This window comes from Colossoma macropomum, unplaced genomic scaffold (assembly GCF_904425465.1).
Source record: "Colossoma macropomum unplaced genomic scaffold, Colossoma_macropomum, whole genome shotgun sequence".
NCBI classification, from domain to species: Eukaryota; Metazoa; Chordata; class Actinopteri; order Characiformes; family Serrasalmidae; genus Colossoma; species Colossoma macropomum.
The window spans coordinates 23,378,850-23,397,962 of record NW_023494799.1 but is presented as its reverse complement, the minus strand read 5'-3'; the positions used below and the strand labels follow the sequence as shown (position 1 = coordinate 23,397,962).

General features: G+C 36.8%; 1 protein-coding gene across 2 annotated transcripts in view; it reads left to right on the top strand.

Moving 5' to 3' along the window:
- il16 (interleukin 16) overlaps window positions 1–19,113 on the top strand; it is a 51,162-nt gene that overhangs the window by 11,186 nt on the left and 20,863 nt on the right. For both annotated transcript variants that reach the window (XM_036585976.1, XM_036585977.1), the window contains exons 2-8: window positions 3,552–3,931; window positions 8,667–8,806; window positions 8,990–9,122; window positions 13,234–13,335; window positions 14,565–14,679; window positions 17,208–17,356; window positions 18,956–19,066. In XM_036585976.1, the coding sequence (XP_036441869.1) occupies window positions 3,552–3,931; window positions 8,667–8,806; window positions 8,990–9,122; window positions 13,234–13,335; window positions 14,565–14,679; window positions 17,208–17,356; window positions 18,956–19,066 (1,130 nt within the window). The remainder of the gene's footprint in view (window positions 1–3,551; window positions 3,932–8,666; window positions 8,807–8,989; window positions 9,123–13,233; window positions 13,336–14,564; window positions 14,680–17,207; window positions 17,357–18,955; window positions 19,067–19,113) is intronic.

The window sequence follows — 19,113 nt, the reverse complement described above, 5'->3', positions numbered from 1 at the left end:
TAAGGCATAAAAACACCAATTACTTTAAATACAATTGCAAGTGGAAACCATACAGCATCCCATAGACTGTAGAATGTACTGACCACATTCACACAAACCAGGCTGGACTTAGGGGTGTTTGTCCACATTTGAAGTCTGTGCTGTTTGTAAGGTCTCTTTGCCAGATTAAACAAGAGGCCTTTGCTGGCCACTCTGGTACTGACAGAGCCAAGAAGAAAAGCTGCTGCCATAATATTCCCTCTGTGTGAGTCACACTGCTGAAAATTCTAATGAATCACTGAAAAAACAGAATTCCATCATTTTCAGATGTTTGAATTAAAAGAGAAACAGGATTTGCACAGATGTTTTGTCTATGTATTTTAGCTTAGATTAAAATTTTGATTGAAATAGAACCTTTATACTATAAGGAAGTTCTTCAATTCATTAATGTCCATATTAGAATTTTTAAATGTCTTTTGGTCCATCTGTTCTCTGAGCATGCCTGAGCACAAATCTTAAGAATTAGGGTCCAGGACGTCCTAATGAACCTCTTGGATCCACTGAATGTCTCAAAATTCTAGGGGGAGTGCCTTAAAATAAACTTATCATCATGTTATGTTGTTCATTAAAATAATACAGACACTCAAATACAAATTCAGTAAAAGCTCATTGTTTAGCTGCTTCAACTACGAAAAGTGGAGCTTGGTATTCTTAACAAACTAGAGCTGCAGAACTGGTCTGCCTCATGGTGGCGCAATAGCAAACTGGTTCACCCAGTTGGTCCTTCATAGCTTAGCAACAGAAACTATGCATGGGGTGCCTCTGAAAAACCAATGATGTAACAATCACACTGCTACCATTTTACTACCAAAGTTCTTTCAGCAGTGCTGTGGCTGTTTGTAGTGAGATAACAAAGCAATCTCATTTTAAAGTGTATTAACTCATAATTAAATGTGTTGCATTAAAATAAATGTGTTGCAATTAAATAATAAAAGATGAAATCTGAATGGCTGAGCAATTTAGCCATTTGCTACTGCATTAGTAGTGTCCCATCTCAAACTGCATCGCAAACTAAATAGTATGTAAAAATAGTGCATATCCCATTGGAAGTGCACTCATTAGTGTAGTCAGTGAAATACAGAAGTGTGTAGTTTGGGACGTGGCGTTAGATCAGCCAGCGAGACGCATTCAACAGCTGCTCTGCTGTGCTGCACATTAGCTGCTCATTACACATCTCCAAGAGAGAGTCTGAGGTGTTTGTTGAATAAGGATGCATTCATTGAGGTAAATTAATATATTGAGGTAAGCTGATGTTGGCTTTGTATTTGCCAACTTTGTACATTTTTAAGGCAGCTCAGTGTAACTGCAGCACCATTTAAGGATGGAACCGAATATTGAAATGAGAAGCTGATGAATAAGCTAACATCAGTCTTATATATGTTTATGAGTTTGCTATTTAAGAGCTTTGGCAGTTTTGGTAGCCACTTTTATTAGTTTTTGTAAAATGTCATATCATGTATTTGAGTTTTCTGAACTTTGGAGATATGCAGGCCATACAGATTCAGTCCATCTATCCAGCTAAACTCCTCGTAACGTGTTCTGGAGTGACTTGATAGCCAGCCAACATGGGACTCCCCGAATACCAGGGGGTAATTCATGCACTGGGTGTGATAAGACATAATACTTCCTCAGTGGTATAGTTTAATACTCAAACTCACCACTTTTACTCTGCCTGCCTCAATCAGTATGATATAGCTTCAGTTTTCAGTAAATGCTTTCATGCTTTCCTCCATACGTGTAATGCCATTAGCTTATTAGTCTTGGTTCTGCAAATGCATGTAGAGCAGGTCATTTATAATGCATGACAGATGGAATTTTGACCATGATGAGTACAGGCCATCTCATGGTGAAGACCCTGCATAGAGCACAGTATCCACAAAGATATAGAAGTTATGATTAGGAATAAGGACTGACATACATTAACATGGGACACACTCAAAAATGAACCAAGGTACACCATCTACATGGAGGTTCTTCAAGAGGCCTTTATAAAGGCAATGGTTATATAGAAGAGAACTCAAAGAACCACTGAATGCTTAAATGGTTCTTTCCATGATTAAATGAGTTTTCTCCACAATGGATAACCTGCTGTATATGGTTCTCTGAAGAACCTTCTAATGATTCAATGTAGCACCCAAAAGGGTTCTTCTATTATTACAAGCTTGACATCATAACAATAGAAGAACCCATTTTTGGTGCTATATAGAACTATTTCCAAAAGGGTTAACCATCTACAGCAATTTCTCCATTAGTCTGAAGAAGCTTTTCATGATCCAAAGAATCTTTAAACATGCAAAGGGTTCTTTAAGTGTTTATGGTCTGATATAGAATCATTTTCTTTACTAAAGAACCCTTGATGCACCATCTTTTTTAAGAGTATAGGCGTTGGATGATATTTAAAAATAATAAACTAAGCACAATATTTTCTTGTTAAGCACACAGTGTGCTGCAGCTCAGACATACTTTTTATGCTATCTGTAGCTTAATGTTACAAGCTTTTGAAGCATTAGCAGATTTAATGAAGTTCTCTGATGAAACCAAATATTAAATAATGTAATAAGTAACAACTTTTTAAATTAATAATAAATATTTTAGCTCTCATTTTGAAAGTTGTTACTGCAAACACATGCATTTGTGAACTCCTTCTGGTGTGGGTTTTTCAGTTTAAATGACACACGCAATAGCAGCTTGTGTTCTGATAGTGCCCTCTTAATATGAAGGTTCTAATTGTTAAAACTTTACAGTAAAAACTTTACATTATAAGAAGGTTCTTTAAACTGTTCTTCACACTCTTTTTTTCAACCATGGTTCTCTATGAAACCAAAAAGCACTGTTTTGCGGCACCTTTTTTAAAAGAGTGCAATTGTGATTGCATTATATCATATTTAGTTTAGCACTGGAGCTACGAGGCTATCATTGCTAACAAACACTAGAAGTCAGTAGTCACCCAAATCTTTTCTGTAAAGAAGAACTTTTAAACTGACATATAAATTTAACATTGCGTGAAGGTTCTTTAAACTGTTCTTCACACTTAAAATCTTTTTTCCAAGCATGGTTCTTTATGGGGTTCTTCTGTGGTACTGTTTTGTGGCACCTTTGTTAAAAGAAAGCAAAGTCAATTGCATTATATCTTGAGGTAACAAGACATATGTACATATTATTAAATTATTAGAGCTCTTTATGTGTTTTTATGATTGTATCTTGATGTTGAACATATAGAAACATGTTCACATCAATGTCGCTTTACTAGCACTTCTTCTGCACAGTCATATTCAGTTTTTTTTTTTTCATTTTTTCCCCCAACCAAGTCATAGTCATGAGGCAACATGTACTTTTTTCTCTTTTTTTCCGTAGAGGAGAAAAGAAAAGTGCTTTTATCTTGACTCTGTAGCCTCAGCGCTTCCTGGGAACACTCAGGATAAAGGAGGATGTCAGAATGGGACTGCTAACTGAATTTTCTAATTGCTCTCTCTCTCTCTTTCTCTCTCTCTCTGTTTTGCGCTCTCTCTCAGAGCGGCCCCCTCCATTAGCAGCCGTGTGGACGGGGAGAGATCCTCCCTCTGCGGCCATCATGCCTCTGAAAACCACCCAGACGCAGCAGCGGAGGAGAATGAGGAGGATGGAGAAGGCCAAGGCTGGACAGCGCTCCAAAAAGCTGGCCATCCTGTCCCGTTCCCTCATCATCTGCAGCTCCAGGACCAGCGATGACCTCCCCAGCCCAGAGGAGAAGTATGGGTATGGCGACTGGAAGGAAGTACACCAGGGAGCCCATCTGGGCCAGCCACTTGTGATGGGGCGTCCAGAAAAAGATCTAAGCAGGAGCGTCAGTCTGCAGGCGCCGAAGAACTCAGAGGAACCCAAGAAGACCATGAGGAGGTCTTTCTCCATCAGGGTAGGGCTGCTGTATAAGAGTTTGGTGTTGATAGTGTGTCTTGATTTGTGATTTCTGCAGTCCTGTGTTAGTGTTGTTGAAGTTTTTGGACAACTGTTTTCATTTGTTGTGAAGTGACTTTCAGCTGAAATCAAAGCATGAATACTTCTTTTTTATGTGCTTAAAATTTACCACACTGTAACTACACTGTAATAACTGTGATTTCATTTCTGAAATTTTCTTTATATTCGATGAGAATATGTCAAATAGATATTACCAAATAGAGAATGGTATCCTCAGTTTGGCAGAACTATTGGTATTGGTTATTTATATAACTTTATTGCTATGGTTGAAAATAAATTATGTTAAAAATGTATGTTTATGTTTAAACTACAGGCTTATTATATAGTTATTAATCTTAAAGGAAAAGTTCAGTGAAATTTTGCTCAAATTTGCACAATTTTCCACATACCCCAGATGTAGTTGATTGGCTAGGACATGTTTAGTGTCCACATTTTGCTTCTTTAACGCTGGAGCTATGATGCTAACATTGCTAACACTAGAAGTCAATAGCCAAATCTTTTCTGTAAATACATCCTCAAAACTTCTCTCAAGCTGCTCAAACCGCTTCATTATGGTCACACAGACTCGTTGATGGCAGCTCAGTGATACAGTGTGACTTACTGTGAGCTATAAAAATAAAAGAAAAGATGGGCGTTGTGCTGAATTCTGACACTCTGACAAAACCCAACTTCCCTTTATGTTCATGCACATCAAGTGAACATATAGACACTACACATCGTGTTTGCAGTTTCTGTTGTTTGTTTTTAAGATTAAATGTTAATTAAACTAAAAAAATACTGTGAAATCACATATAAAATCTAGCGTCCATATGCCTTCATGGTGCACATAACTGTAAAAAGTGAGTCAGATTTTGTGGGAAAGTCAGTATTTGGCTTATCATCTGTTGTTTAAAATGGCCCTGCACTCAGCTACACAATGAAGTTTTGGTCATTTTCATAGTTCATAGTAAGACATACTGTGTCCTAAACCACATTTACAAATCTGCATGACGTTAATGAAGATCTGGATGTGGTTCGAGTGGATTAAGACAAGTTTTTTACGGAAAAGATCTGGGTGACTATTGACTTTTAGTGTTTTTTTTTAGCATCGTTTGTCTCATAGCTCCAGCACAAAATTTGGACATTTGGACATTTATCTTGGCTGATTGACTACGTCTGGGGTATGTGGAAAATCAAGTGCCTTTGATTTCTCAATCACTATTACTTTAAGGCTTATTATCCAGTAACTATAATGAATTATGTAGTATGAAAATACTATGTCAGGAATGTAGTTACATAAGTGAGGAGAAGTTGTGTAACTCTGGACCCACTTACAGCTCCATAGAGCTTATGGGATCCAAGCACTTCTACTGTACATAATATGATCTTTTAGATCAACATTCATGGCTGTTTTTGCCATTTATTAGCCAGAATTAAACATTACACAAATAGTGTCATTACAAAAGCATGAGACATCTTTAATATGCACTAATTAAATGTGCACCTCATTAAGATCTGATAATGATGGTGATGACGAACTAATAAATCTGTTCATTCTTATCATGTGTCTGTAATAATGTAGATGCCTCAACATTTTCAAACTGTGCTTGCTCTCATCATTTGAGCATGCTTTGCAAGAAAGTTTATACTGGCTGTCTTTTTGTATAACCATATTTAACAGCTGCTTTCTGCTCACTGAATCACAATCACATGGCCGGCGTGTTTGGAGGCTCTGTGGCCGCGCTCTGCCCATTAGACCTGCACAAAAGAGTGCTTGTTGTGGTCTGTAGGGAGCTGGGAACTTGTGCAGGTCTCATAAGACATTTGTAGTGATGTCATGGAGGCCAGAGGCAAGTGAAGTCCCTAAGGCCCATCGCCTGGCTGCCTGATAGGCCGACAAAGCACTCAGCTGACCTTTGCACAACATTTAAAGAAGGCTAAAACAACACTGAGGCTGTAAAAACGTTGCTATGATATGTGCGCCTGCCATTTGATATCTCTATGAGTTGGAATTGGGATACTTTAACTTTACTCACAGTATATACATGAGGACTACACTGAGAACAATTATGCATTGAATTATTGTTTCCACAATAACAATTAGAGTAAGAATTAAAGTTCTTTTAGAATGTGGTTTTATTCATTTCATTTCAACTAGTAAGTAGTTATAGGTCCATAAATATTTAGACGTTGATAAAGTTATTATTATTTTACCTTTTTTACCTTTTAATCTTATTATTATTATACTGGAGTTAAATAATAGAAACCCCCATTTTTGGGGGGCTCAAAAGTAATTGGACAAACTAACAATCATATATTAGATGTCGTTTTTAATCCTTGGTTGCAAATCCTTTGCAGTCAAGGACTACATGAAGTCTGGAGACGTCACCAAACTCTGGGTTTCTTCCCTGGTGGTGCTCTGCCAGACCTTTACTGCGGCTGTCTTCAGTTCCTGCTGCTTCTTGGGCGTTTTACCTTCAGTTTTACTTTCAGTCAGTGAAATCCATGCTTGATTGCTGTCCAATGAGTTTTGAATCATTTGGCTGAATCTGAGCGGATAATATAGCCCAACACTTCAGAGTTCATGCTGCATTTGTCAGCAGTCACATCATCAATAAATATGAGGGAACCAGTTCCATTGGCAGCCATACATGCGTATGCAATAATACTACCCCCACCATGCTTTACAGATAGGGTAGTATTGTGGATCATTAGCAGTTCCTTGCCTTCTCCATACTCTTGTTGTTCTAGAACTGGTGTTTTTTTAGATGGTTTTGGCTAACTCAAATTTGGTCTTTCTGTTTTTGAGGGTTAATAATGGATTATATCTTAAATCGTAAACCTTTTGTATTCATTCTGCTGAAGCGTTTTCTTGATTATTGACTTTGGCACAGATATGCCAACTTCCTGGAGGGTGTTCTTTATCTGGCCATCTCTTTTGTCATCCACCACAGTTGTTTTCTGTGGTCTTCTTTTTTTGAGCTCACCAGTGTGTTCTTTCTTTTCCAGAATGTAACAAATAGTTGATCTGACCACACCTTCATTAAGTTTTCAGCCTAATAATGGCTTGCTTCACTGGTAGTGACATCTTTTTTGGACTTTATACTTGAAATCAACTCTGGACCTTTTATCTGCTTACTTGTAAGTGATACAGTGAGGGAATAATACACACTTGGACATGGAACAGCTAAGTAATTGTCTAATTAATTTGAAGCGTCTATAAATAGGATGCTATGTATAAAATTGTGGTAATTTCTACATTGTTCATCCATATTGGATGTAAATATCTTCAAATTATTCAACTTTAATATGCAGTGGCAGACAGCTAAAATAATAACTTTGTTAAGCCCAATCATTAGTGAACCTGACTATATTTTCCAAATTTACCCTGTTTTTGTACCATACAAGTAACTGCTTTTGACTACTGAGCACTTTGTATATATCATAAAATTCAAACCTATATTGTTTTCATCCAATATAACCAACTCACAGTCAAAGCTAGCCAGGCTAAAGTGCAGCCTCCACATGGTGGGGTTGGTTTTAATGCAGTGTTACACCTAAGCCTCCCAAAGGAAACAATCATAGAACTCCATATCTTCCCATGTTAATTCTGAACATTTCATTTATGGACAGATTAATCAAAAACTCAGATATGATGTAAATAAAATATATTTTATTTTTATCATGATGATGTTTGCTCTTTCTGTTAAATAATGAAACTGCCAAATTTGACACTAATCTTTATTTTGATGCATTTTTTTTTTTTGGTTGAAATCAGTTCTTGTTCAAACAACGATGAACATAATTGAATAAATTGTGTTTTACAATAGTTTACCAGACATTTTCAAAACTGTTAGCACCTTAGCCTGCTACAATTAACCTTGCGTATAAAGTGAGCTGTAACACTTACGCTTTAGCTGCTTTTAGATCTTTTTTCCCTATACCTTTAGGAACAGGTGGAAAAAAGCTTGGAAGGTAAGTGGCTAACACTTAGCATTCCACACTAGCTTTAACCAGCAGGGGCAGCAGATTTTTCCCCTTACCTTTATTGGACCAGGTAAAAAAACATAGCACTCGCATGCTAATTGTTAGCCAGATAGCTCCTTGGTATTTTTTTGGACCTGGTCCCCAAAGCAAAAAAAGGTTCCCCTGTTGGTCAAACCTGGTGTGACATGCTATGTATTCGTTTTATATGTTACTCATCTCGCCGTTGAGGTGGGTCTCAGGAACACACATTCATTTTTTTTTGTCTTACTCCTTAGGATTTCCATACTGCTCTCCCCCACATATACACGTTTGAATCAAGTGAATCAAATAAATTTATTACGTTGTTTTTTTCAGAGCTGTTTTAAACCTTACTGGAATTTAGACTGTGGAGAAAGTCAAACATGGAGTTTTTAACGAGTCCTAAATAAAAGCCCCAATGTTTCCTAAAGCAATTATCTTAAATTTAAAAGGTTAGCATATAAGCATTCCTCTCTTGCTGCACTGTGAAAAGTTATTATCCTGTGGCCCCTTAAATGTTCCAGAATTAATGCTCAACCTTGCAGTTCATATTCCCATAAAGCAAGTCTATTGTAGTTGTATTTTACAGGTGTCAAAGTTTCAGGACCTGGGTGAGAAAGAGTGGTCTCTGTGTGGGGGAGTATAGTAGCCACCTTGTCTGAGTGTTCTGATGGTTTTTATTGGGGCAGGAAAGCAGTTTCTGGAGAATGTGTGTGGCTACTGGAGAGGAGGGTGGGCCGCTGGGGCCTCGAGTGGGCGATAATGACCTCCAGCCTGGTGACAATATCCTTACTGTTGGCCATGTGCGAAATGGAGGGCAATTACACAGGTAATAAAAAACCCAACATAACTTGATCATCAGAATAGTATTAGTTTTTATTATGTGTGTGCGGTGGGGTTTAATGTTCTGTGTAAATATCCACAACCAGGCCAACAGGCACACATATACACACACTCGCACATAAATACAAGTGCACTAATGGACATTATGTGCTCTTTTCTCTCTCTCTAGGGACAATTATATCCACTATGGTGAAAGGCTGGCCCCATTCAATGGGCAGGTTATAAATGGCCTCACAAAAAACGAGCCTGAGTTGGAGAGACAGTCGGCTATGAAAACTGTCCCCAGAACAGTCAGCGCTGAAGTAAGCTGGATTCAAATTTTCATATACAGATTCATTAATAAGTATAATCATATACACAAACTGAAAAGCAATAGGTTGGTTAAATGTACTTCACCCAGATGTGTACATTGGTTTAACATGAATTAAAAAATGTAGAGTTTTATGCAAAAGTAAGAGACTAACGATATAGTCGAACCACATATTTTAATCAAGTACATTTAACACACTAATTATTCAATGTACATGCCCAATATGTCCAGTATATACTGTCCAATCCTTCCAATTTGTGGATTCAGCTAATGCACACACACTGCTGACACATGGTGTTAAATTGATATAAACTCATTCATCAACCATTTATAAGAAGAAATTTCTTCGTAAAACCCACTTATGCATTTTTTACGAAGAGTCTGATATTCACCAATGTTTTCTTATTTGGGATTTGTTCTTAAGTAAGTACAGAATCTACACACACTCAAGGGCACAAAGTTGCGTCATCAATCTACATAGACTTTTTCTTGGGACCTTTCTGAAGAACACATTTAAGAACAAACTTACAAAGATATTAGTAAATGAGGCCCATTGCTAGTAAAATGGGACCCTTTAGGTCAGGGGTCAGCAACCCAAATGTTAAGAAGATCCATTTTGTCCTTTCAACCAAAATCAAACCACCTTGGTAGCCACAACATTTTATGTTCATTTTACCATCTTGGCTGTAAATATGTCTCAGTATGTGCTGATGTCCTAGTATAAGCAAAAAACATAATATAAACAAAAAAACAGACTTACTTTGCTCTGCTTTAAGCTTTAGCTCAGCTATAGCTACTTTTCTCACATCTTCTTGTTCTAATTTTCCTGTTTCTCCTTAAATGATGCCTGAGGTAAGTCACTATTTAAGGTAGAATGAGAAAATTCGAACCAGAAGCTGACTTCAGCCTTGTGACTTCTTAGTGTTTGACAGATTCACATTACAGATTAAATGTTATAGGAAACCAGCTGAGCGCTTATGAATGCAAAATAAGTCCATTCATGTCCAAATTAACTAAGTTCATCTTAAATCTCTCTTCTTTTTTTTTTTGTTAGATACTAGCTAGGTGAGATTGTTGTCTGCATTGCTATGGTGACCAGCAGTCTGCGTGCCAATCTTCGGGGTTAAAGGGTGAATTAGCAGTTCTACATTAACTCCAGTGTTTAAGACCATTTATTGTTTAACTGTGTTGAACGATCAGCAGAGCCTTATCTTACTGTAAAGGAGGATTATTTTATTTTTACCTACAAATCTAATTCTGCTGTGGAGCCACAACAGTTCAGTAAAAAAGCTGCATGCATATACAAACCTAAGGTTACCAGGGACATGAAGCTCTCCACAGATGGACGGTGAAACAATGGAATTACCTTCTCTGTAGCGATAAACACCTTTGGGCTAACTTGGAGTGCTGAAGTCTCATTGAACACCTTTGAGATGAATTTAATAGACAAAGCTCTAGTGAATACTTTCAGGATGAGTTGGAGGAATGAAGTTCTATTGAACACCTTTGAGATGATTGGGATTGCTTGGATTATGAATAGCAGAAGATGTAACCAACTTCTAAAGCCCTATTGGAGCTGAATTAGTTTTACCAGATGAGGTGCAGTAATTTAAGTGATTACTGACAAGGCTAACGGTTAAGATGGACCCAATTCATGACAAGATCACTGAAATGCCTCAAGTTCATGACAGGATTATTGAAATGCACAACATTTTTTATGATGGCTGAATTAAAGAGGAAGGAAAATGAAATATCTTCACAGCACCTCTCACAAAGCAGTGAGTTTCCTGCCTCGTTGGGCAGCATTTGGTAAATTAAATTAACTCACTTTATTAGCCTAATGCTAGTCTACATGCCATTTAGTTGAACACATGTTGTTATTGTTTAGAAGTGTGGCACCTGTGGCATAATGATGATGTAAACCTCTGTGCAATGATGATTCGATCCATGATGTTTGGGGTAATTTGAGGAAATCACACAGATCCTTTATCCCGTATGAATCAGCCAGTTAAATCACTGTAACGTAGCGGCTGAGGCAGGTTGCAAGCATGAAGTGACTTTATTAAGGGCATTCTGATACTTATTGTCGTAGCAGGCTGGGGTAATGGGCTTTGGAGATGAAGTGGTATTTATGGTTAGAACTAACCCTTAAACATCATTAAACCTCATTAATGTTGTGTAATTTGAAATTTGATTACTCTTGTAATCAAATATCAAATTATATTAGTAATCAAGTAATTTACCAATTATTTTGACAATTTTAAAAAGGAAAAAGAATAAAAACTGGCTTAAGTAAAAAAATACAAATCATACAGAGCTAGGTTTAACTGAGTAATCATGATGGCCCTATTAATACCTTTAATTTTGAGATATATGTTGGATGAGCAGGTGTCTGGATACTTTTGGACATACAATATTTGGCATCAAGTGCCTGTAGTGCTGATCTGTGACCAGTTTTGCTTTGCTTCTGACTGTTCACATTGGTTTTAGCTTTTATCAGTGCAAAATATCAGCCTATATCAGCTCAGCTTCAACCAAAAGCATTTCAAATATGCCAGAGTGTCTGACAAACACCAGAGAGTGCAGATGCCTCCCACAGGCTCTGCTACTGAAGGAGGCCTTGCATTGCTAAGCTAATGCGCAAATAGTTTTCACAAACAAACTACTGTTGTCAGACCATGAAAAAAATAGCCAGCCTCAAACAACATGCTGTTCTTTTCTTTCAAAATTAATCAGAAGCATTATATAAAATAAGTGGACAAACAGCACCATTTACTGAGCCTGAATAAGCGCAGGGTGAGTGAGGGAAACCAGCTAACCAAAAAAATTGAGGACATAAGCAGACAACACAAACCCTAATGAAACTGATGTCGGAACTGAAGCTGATAGAAACTGAGTGGAAGTTGAAGCTCATAGAGAGAACCTTAAACTTTTGACAAAAAGGCCAATCTTATCTTATAAAGATTTAATTTTAGTCCTTTAACCCAACTAGGTCCCCCATGGCATATACACGATATATGGACAAAAGTATGTGGACACCTGACCATTAGACTCATATGAGCATATAAGCATCTAACTGAAACAGTGTAAATGAAAAATGCTATTTAGGTTCTTGGAATAAAACAGTTCAGGATCTCCAGAACTATACTGCAAAATGACTGGCCACTTTCAATTATTTCTCTCATGTAGTTCATTGAAACAGGAGGACAAATTGCATTGTGCAGATTCTTAACTTTGAATCCATACCACATTTGTTAGTAGAATAGAACATATTTTATTATGGATTGCATTTGATGAAAAATTCTGTGTACAGTTAAAAAACAGTAAATACCTGTTTTTTTTTAACTTTAAAAAACTTTACATTTCAACACTGCTTTTATTAATTTACAGACATAGAATGTAAATTCAAAAAAACAAATGATCACCTTTATTTCACAGACATTTCCATGTAATTTAATGGTTATTGCTGTTGTTATAAATACTGTAGAACAAGTTGAAATAGTGAAAGTGTTGATTTACAGTAAAAGGCAGAATGTCTCAGAAATTAAATGACTGTAATTTTACAGACTTTTACTGCTGCTGGACATTTTGATATTTTTACAGATTTTCTTCATTACGATGTACAATGTACTTTATTATACATATAAATACTTATGTAATGTAAATTGAATCTTTTGCAAAAAAAAGAAAAAAAGAAAAAACCTCTAGACTTTTATGGGTTAATGCAAGAAGAAAAAGCAACATAAAAAAGGCAGGACCTGTGGTAGAACGTCATCCAACTTAATTCTTCTTTTAATGTGGAAATTGCTATTTTAAGCTTTACTGTTATGACATAATGAGGGATTAATTCATACAAATGACTTCCAGAGCTTCACCCTGTAAAACATTATGAAAAAGTGCTGTTATGGAAACTTGGTAAACACAGCAGACATAATAAACACATGTAAATCAGGCCTGTTTGGTCTCTGTTTACAGTGTTAGGCCAGGTGTGGCAGACTGCAGGAAGAGAAAATGATTTTTCCTCACTTTACCCTTTTACGTGTTTGTACCTATTAACTTTACAGCAGGCTTTAGCAACATGACTGTCTCTGTCTTCCCTGAAGGTTTTCTCCATGTGTGAAAACAGTGGGCTTTTGGCAAATGTGAATTCATCTGACCCTTTGGCCTACAGAAAAGAAACACTGGGGACCAGCGGTAGCATAAAGGTGAGTAACACATTCTATTTCCCATTACAGTCCAGCCATATACTATATAATATAGACTATATATTATATAATACAGACTTGTTATTAAGTTTAATAAGCTATTAAAAAGACACAGGACTGTGCCAAAGACCACCCATCATGTATTAATCCACTTGTATAAGAAAGTGGAAAATCAAAATAAGTGAGTTTCCAAAACTTTAAAGGCTCAAGAGACTCCTTACAACAACCTGGAAGACCTGGAAGACACCAAATCTGTCCAACCTTATGATAAACAGCACTTAAAGCTTTCATCTTTGAGAGAGAGGAGAAAATCAAGCTGCTTCAGATCTGAAAACATCCACAGGTGTTTCTGTCCATCCATCCACTGTGAGAAGACGACTCAGCACTATGGGTCTGAAAGGAGGTGTAGCTGTCAAGAAGAACCTCACTGAGAAAAGGAGACGGACACAACAAACAAAGAAGCTGAACAATGGACTGACAACCCCAGAGTCCAGTCCTCAACATCACTGAATGTGTTTGATTACCTCAGAAAATGATCAACCAACTTCTAAGACTGAACTTTGGAGGTGTGTCTGCAGATTTCTTTGAGAAACTGAAAGTGAGTCTTCTGAAAAGAATGGAAGCTGGAATAAAGGTGAAGAGTGACACACTGAGCACTCAAACAGCTGATATTAGATTTAGCTGTCGAGAGCTCTGTGTAATTTTCTGTTAAAATCTTTCTGTTAAATATCTGGACACTGAGAAATGAATAACTTGTACTGAAATAAATGAAGAGTAAATGATATTAAACTATTAAACCACTATTAGAAGAGACACAGCTTTCAGACATGTCGTGGTGCTTTATTGTCCAGCTGTGGTCACAGTGGCCACAGCTATGGCGTACACAGAGAGAATCTTCTCTAACAGTTCGCTCTAACCCTCAGCTATGCCTTATCTTCTCAGCTGCCAGCTCTTGACTGATTCTCAGTTCTTCCTGATCTAGAGTCCTATCCCTGCAAATCTAGCCCCGCCTTCACAGTAAGAGTCCTTGGTAGAATAATCCCATGAATAAAGAACAAATAACCTAAACTAACATTTGAAAAACATTTTTTGAACATGCTACAACATGAAAGATGGTCTCTGATTTTTGCACAGTACTGTTTTTGTGAGGTATTTCTTGAGGAAATATATTAATCATATATGTCTGCTGGTTTACACATATGGTTTTGTGTGTATGTGTGTGTATGAAGGTGCCTATTATTGAGGTATCAGAGATCAACAACAAAAACTCAGGCACTGAGGCAGATGTAAAAGAAGAAAACTGTGAAGATACAGCCTGTAAGAGGACTCGCTCCAACTCTACAAGTAAATCTCACACACAAACACATATACACAGTCTCTAAAATAATATAATATATATATATATATATATATATATGTATATATATATATGTATATATATATATATATATATATATATATATATGTGTGTGTGTATATATATCTATATATATATATATCACTATGTAGTAATTATTAATAATAAATATCGCAAACATTTATATATCGTTGCTGTTGGAAAAAAAAACTTATGTCTCCGAAAAAGTAACTTTACAGGAAAAAAACGTTCTTAGTTTTCAGTTGATGTAACAATATTTTGCTCTTATTTTGCCGCATTTCTGTTTGTTATTACATTTTTGATAAGTCTTTCAGATTATGTCGAAAAAATGAAAAACGTCATATAGAGAGTTGGGATGCTGTGTAGAATGCAAATAAAAATAGAATACAGTGATGTGCAAATCATGTAAACCATATTTTTAGAAAAAACAAATCAAATGTTCAAACAAATAAATTGCATAATATATGCCCATTTTGAATTTGATGCCAACAACATGTTTAAAAAAAATCAAAAAAGGCACAGGAGCATATTTACCACTGTGTTTCATCACCTCTTCTTTTAACAACTTTCAACAACACAAGCATTTGGTAACTGAGGAGACACTGCTGTAGTTTTGAAAGTGAAATGTTTTCACATTCTTGTTTGATATAGGATTTCAGCTGATCAACAGTTCGGGGTCTCCTTTTTTCATATTTTTCATTTCATAATGCAGCAAATGTTTTCAGTGGTGACAGGTCTGGACTGCAGACAGGTCAGTTTAGCACCCAGACTCTTTTAATACAGAGCAATGGTGTTGTAATGCGTGCAGAATGTGGTTTGACACTGTCTTGCTGAAATAAGCAAGGCCTTTCCTGAAAAAGACGTCATCTAGATGACAGCATATGTTGCCAAAATATGTATATATCGCTCAGCTTTAATGGTGCCTTCACAGATGTGTACATCACCCATGCCATGTGCACTAATGCATCTCTATACCATCATGAATGCTGGCTTTTGAACTGTGCACTGACAACAAGCTGAGTGGTCCCGGAGGACACAGTGTCCATGATGTCCAAAAAGAATTTCAAATGTTAATTTGTCGGACCACGGGACACTTTTCCACTTCCCCTCAGTCCATTTCAAATGCGCTCAGGCCCAGAGAAGGTTGCAGCATACCTGGATCCTGTTTATATATGGTTTCTTCTTTGTGCTTTAGAGTTTTAACTTGCATTTGTGGATGCAGCGACAAACTGTTTTCACAGATGGTGGTTTTCAAAAGTGTTTCTGAGCCCATGCAGTGATTTCCTCTACAGAATCATGTCTGTTTTTAATGCAGTGCTGCCTGAGGGCCCAAAGATCATGGCCAGCAAATACTGTTTTTTGGCCTTGTCCCTTGCATACAGAGATTTCTCCAGATTCTCTAAATCTTTTATTGGTATTATGCACAGTAGTTAATGAAAAGCAAATGTTCTTTGCTATTTTACATCGAGAAATGTTGAATTGTTGCACTGTTTGTCATTCACAAAGTGATGAACTCCTCCCCATCTTTACTTCTGAAAAACTCAGCCTCTCTGAGATGGTCTTTTAATACCCAATTGTGTTACTGACCTGTTGGCAATCAACCACCAGGTGTTTTTTTAGCATTCCACAACTTTACCAGCCTTTTGTTGCCCCGTTCCAACTTTTTTTGAAAATTTAAATTCAAAATGGGTATATATTTTTCAAAAAAACAATAAAATTTCTCAGTTTCAACATCTGATATGTTGTCTTTGTACTATTTTCAATTAAATATAGGGTTTAAATGATTTGCAAGTCATCGAATTCTGTTTTTATTAACATTTTGCACAGCGTCCCAACTTTTTTGGAAATTAGGTTGTGTTATGTATATATGTAAATACCTATATGTAATAATAATATGTACATGGATATTTAAGCACCTGTTCCAATGTATTATATTCAATATAAGTATTTATATGGAATACTAATATGTGTCATATGTATCATATATATATAAATGTAAGCACATATGAGATATGCCTAGTGTGTATTTTATATGTAAGCATCTGTAATAAGAAGTTTAATCCTAAACCTAATTTAAGATTAAACTAATCTCTGCTTCAGGAAAGAAATAGTTTTGCCTTTTTAGTTTAAAGAAATGAAACATTTCTGTAAAAGCTCTTTACAAAGTCAGGAGCATTTTGTTACAAATGTTTTTCTCTGTTTTTTCTACACAGTCTGGACTTTTTTGTCCTGAAATTGTATGAAAACAAACACACACTTATGACACACAAATGCCAGCCACAGTAAATGATTCCTTTCATTACATAACAATCTACCCTTCTGAGCCGGGGCATCCCAGAAAACCCTCAGGCCTTCCTCACAGAGCCGCACTCTGTATGACCGATCCGCTTGTTATGTTTCTCCCAATTTAGCCGTAGCGGCTCCTCTGTAGTAGCTTTCTCTTTTCATCATGTGACCTGTCCTTATGTAACTGTGCTGGCTCTCTGGGTTTTAGGCGTTCACCCATACTGGATCGGAGACTTGGACACCATCATTATGAAAACGCCAGAGCTGTTCCCATGTCGCGTCCACGCCACCACAGGCTTTTACGGCAACAGGAAATCTCTCTCCCAACAGCTGGAATTCCCTCACAGCATTCCGCAGGTGCAAGAACAGGATTATATAATTTCTGCAAAATTTACAGAGATTATGCGCCAGTGTTAACTTAGCTGCAGTTTTATGATTTCAATTGTTCACACTGGGCAGTGGCTCTAAAAAAAAAAAGGAAGCTTCAGTTCATTTTTCACAATGGAAACAACAGTAAAAACAGAAATAAGAGAACTGTAATTAGTTATGTAGCATAAAATGTAGCATATGTTTATTTTATATCTATATTTAAAAGTAAGTAGTTTGATTTTAAAGGGGTAAAAGCTACATCAAAAGAGCTTGATGTAGTATGTAAACACTTTCAAAACATACCATTCACCCCCCAGTCCATACAGTTCATATATGCAAAATAAGCTGCCAAAACAGCCTGTTTTGAACACATCGTAGCTGTGATGAGTGTTGTTACTGCAGACAGCAGCATACGTCCATTCAAATGGATAAAGACAGGTTGAAGAGTTACTGAGTAAAAATGAATGGTATTAAATGAATGTATTTAGTACATAAAAAAAGTTTAACTCAACTAAATAGTAAAAAAAACATTCTTGACGATTCTTGACTAGAGACAATCATTTGCAAAAGTTGGCACACCCCCTGTCAAATGACACTTTGTTGATTTTCTTTGTAAAAAAGTGTACACATCCTATACTGGGAACAAACTTAAATGCTGCATTTTTCACATTTTCACATACCAAAACATGGAAACAAAGGGAAATACTAAGAACATGAACTGACTAGGAAAACTATAAAACACTATGGCTAAACTTACACAAAGAAAACATGAGCAGGGAAACTACAGGGAACACTAGGATGACAAACCAAAACCAGGAACATGCAACAATGCTGGCTGGGGAACAAAGGAAATACAAGGGTATGTATACTAACACAGAAGACAAGGAACACCCGAAACTTGACCAGGGGGTGTGCAAACCTTTGTATACGACTGTATATTAAGCTTTAGAATAGAGATGGTGGCTATTTATTTAAACCAGATAAGCCAAAGAGCTGGAGAAACTGTGGAATGAAATACAAGCAAATTGAAGAATATTTCTCCATTAACACCACTAAAAATGTTAAATCAGTGGACATCTGACTGCTACTCATTTGAACCATATAATACAGACATCTTATAGATTATATATTCATCATATTTGTCCGAGACATCACAGTGTCTGAACTGTGTCTGCATCCACACTTCTGATGCAGCTATGCCTCGCACTCTGCTTTCTAATGGAGCTGAATGTGAATTGCCTTTGCTCCACTGCGCTTCAAGTGTTAATGTGATTATTATACAGGCAGTCAAACAAATGCCTGTTACAGTAAGTGCTCAAAACAACAAAGCAGATTTTCACTCAAAGGGAATCAGGGTCAGCCACATTCCCTCTCTTGTTTGTAAACAAATCTACTGTTAGTCACTGACGTCACACTTGTTTACACTGTACAAGGCACATGCCTGCTTCTGCAGCCTCTGATTGGAATGACCGTGGAAAGTCAATGCTCGTGTATCTTCCTTTTCTCTAACTGATAATCTTCTGTGTGGTTTGTTTGGTTTGCTATTGACCTGTTTACATATTTACTCCTCTGTCTGAATCTCTGCAGGCGGTGCCCAGGCCCTCTCGCTCTCTCAGTTCAGCACATTTGCTTCACTCCTGCAGCAGCGTTCAGGCTTTCATCATCTGTAATATAGTCCTGATGAAAGCGCCGGGGAAGGTAACCACACATACACACACACACACACACACACACATATATATATA